We start from the raw sequence: 2,155 nt of genomic DNA, 5'->3' as shown, positions 1-2,155 counted from the left end.
TTAATCAACACGTGTTTTCACCACTTCATTTTTTTCCCCACTATAGTAGTTGCTTCTGTTTTGATAGTTTTTGTCTCCATTAGTTACTAGATCCTGTAGTTCTCTTTCTACTTCTACTTGGTCATCTGGATTGGCGTTTGGTGTTTTAGGTAAAGTCATCTGGAGGGCACACCACAAGGCAGTCCGGGCTTTCCGTGTAGCTACTGCCATTTCTTTAACTGCGATAGCCAAAGCAAGAACATCTGCACATAAAAGAGATAGAAACTGTATTAAAGATTAAGTGAGTCCATATCAACAATGAAGCATTTTAGCAGTATACATTAATGTACTACACTGGTAACATTTTGAGTACTAAGTATAGGATGATATGCAGGCGAGACTGCTCCATGTTCCAGTCTACTGGGGAGATACATGTACAGGTGACCAGAGGGTTGGCACTTTACACCGTGCAAACAAAAATTAATAAATTAATTATCTGTATTATGAAATTAGATTGTGCAAGAATTACTATCTAACCTCTGTGCATCTCTTTACTTCTTTCAGAGGTTCCTCAAAGCTGCCCTTTTATCTTCCATTGTCACACACCCAAATCCCCCTCCACCATGAGCAGACCTCAGGAGCGAGTCTTTGAAATTTACTTAATTTTTCTCATCTCCGACAATCTAACAGTGATTTTGCAGTGTCTTGCCATTCATTTCAGTTACTGAGCCCTTATGGCTGACACACCAATGCCAAAGGAAGCTGTGGTAACAGAGACGACTCCTGAATCCAAGCAGCGATTCCAATATACTTAGATCCTCAAGGCCACAGACACTCAAAGGGTGACTGTCACAGCCGTCAAAATCCGCAGAACAAACAGCACATTACCAGACTGCCTCCATCTCAACTGACAGGATAGGGTAACCATATAGAAGCATTTACGAGCACCTGAGAAAGTTTGATAATGTATTTAGACGTCACCCTCTTCTTGAACTATCTATATGAATCTTGATATTTTGACCATAAGCTGATGGATGGCTCACACAAAAGGGTGTGATGGGAAGGACATAACCGAATGAGGTTAATGTATGTCCTGTGCCAATGTGACGACAGGTCCAGGGCTTTGGAGAAGTATTCAAGCATAGGGCAGCAGAGCTACAGAAGGAATAAAACTTATTTTAATAAATGCTATTCATGAGAAATGCGTGAGTCTGCATGAGTGCGTTGTGAAACTCCCTACATGTACCTCCCTGCCTATCTTGTCTGTGCTCCCTTGAAGTTTTCTTGTACCATGCAGTTACTGCCACTTTTTATACCCCCAGAGGAAACCTCCAGATGCCTCCAAAGTCAAATGTCACACTGAAGTTCAAAGCCACAGGCAAGGGTACACACCATTTCCCATTGCATCCAGTTGCATGTCCATTATGGCAGAGTTCTGTGACACCCCACCGCCCCATGCATGGGAGAGGTGAAGTGCTCAGTGACTTTGCCGCTTCAACATTTGCCGAGAACAATACCTCTCATCGTAGATAATTTCTGATAGGTAGTGTTTTCTGCAGGCATCTTGCTAGTTGCTTGCCCCTCTGCTCTCATAAGTTCTTCTTCCAGCCTCATGATCCTCTTGGGCACGTGGGTGCTTTTGACTACAGCTCTCTACCTCTCTTGTGCCGCTCCTCACTGGAAGTCTCAAGGCCATGAATGAGGCCCACAACAAATTGCTGCAAAGTTCTCAAGGAATTCCACTATTCCACTCCTTTCCAAGTAACAGGACATTCACCCAGAAATTCTACTGTCAAAATTCTCATAATGGCTGTCAAATGTAGTTGAGTTTCTGCCTCATTGTAGTTAACAAGTTTCTTAAGCTCTGGTTTTCTTCTGCATCACTCAAAAAACAAAAGTGCTGGTAAAATTGCAATTATTTACCTGTTTAACAGACTTAATTGCCTTTTCATCAGCTTGAAATATGACCTTATCCCACCACCCTGACTGCCTCTGGGATAATCTTGTAGTGGCACAAACACATTGGGCTTTGCTCCTGACACATTTCAGTGCCATTTTCCTAGCCCACATGCCTCCCAACCAGTCGCCAACACACTGGTAAAATCTTAGCTACCAAGGTGTAGAGCTGGATGAACACAGCAGGCCAAGCAGCATCAGAGGAGCAGGAAGGCTAACG

At 43.2% G+C, this 2,155-nt stretch overlaps 1 protein-coding gene across 1 annotated transcript in view; it reads right to left on the bottom strand.

Annotated features, from left to right (window-relative positions):
- Positions 1-2,155, bottom strand: part of moto (minamoto) — a 64,492-nt gene continuing 62,337 nt past the window's right edge. Inside the window, exon 8 of the mRNA XM_048614397.1 lies at positions 1-242. Coding sequence (XP_048470354.1) covers positions 1-242 — 242 coding nt within the window. The remainder of the gene's footprint in view (positions 243-2,155) is intronic.

The sequence above is a fragment of the Rhincodon typus genome, chromosome 30 (assembly GCF_021869965.1).
Source record: "Rhincodon typus isolate 14 chromosome 30, sRhiTyp1.1, whole genome shotgun sequence".
Taxonomy (NCBI): domain Eukaryota; kingdom Metazoa; phylum Chordata; class Chondrichthyes; order Orectolobiformes; family Rhincodontidae; genus Rhincodon; species Rhincodon typus.
Note: the sequence above shows the minus strand (reverse complement) of the source record. Positions and strands in the feature narration are given on the sequence as shown.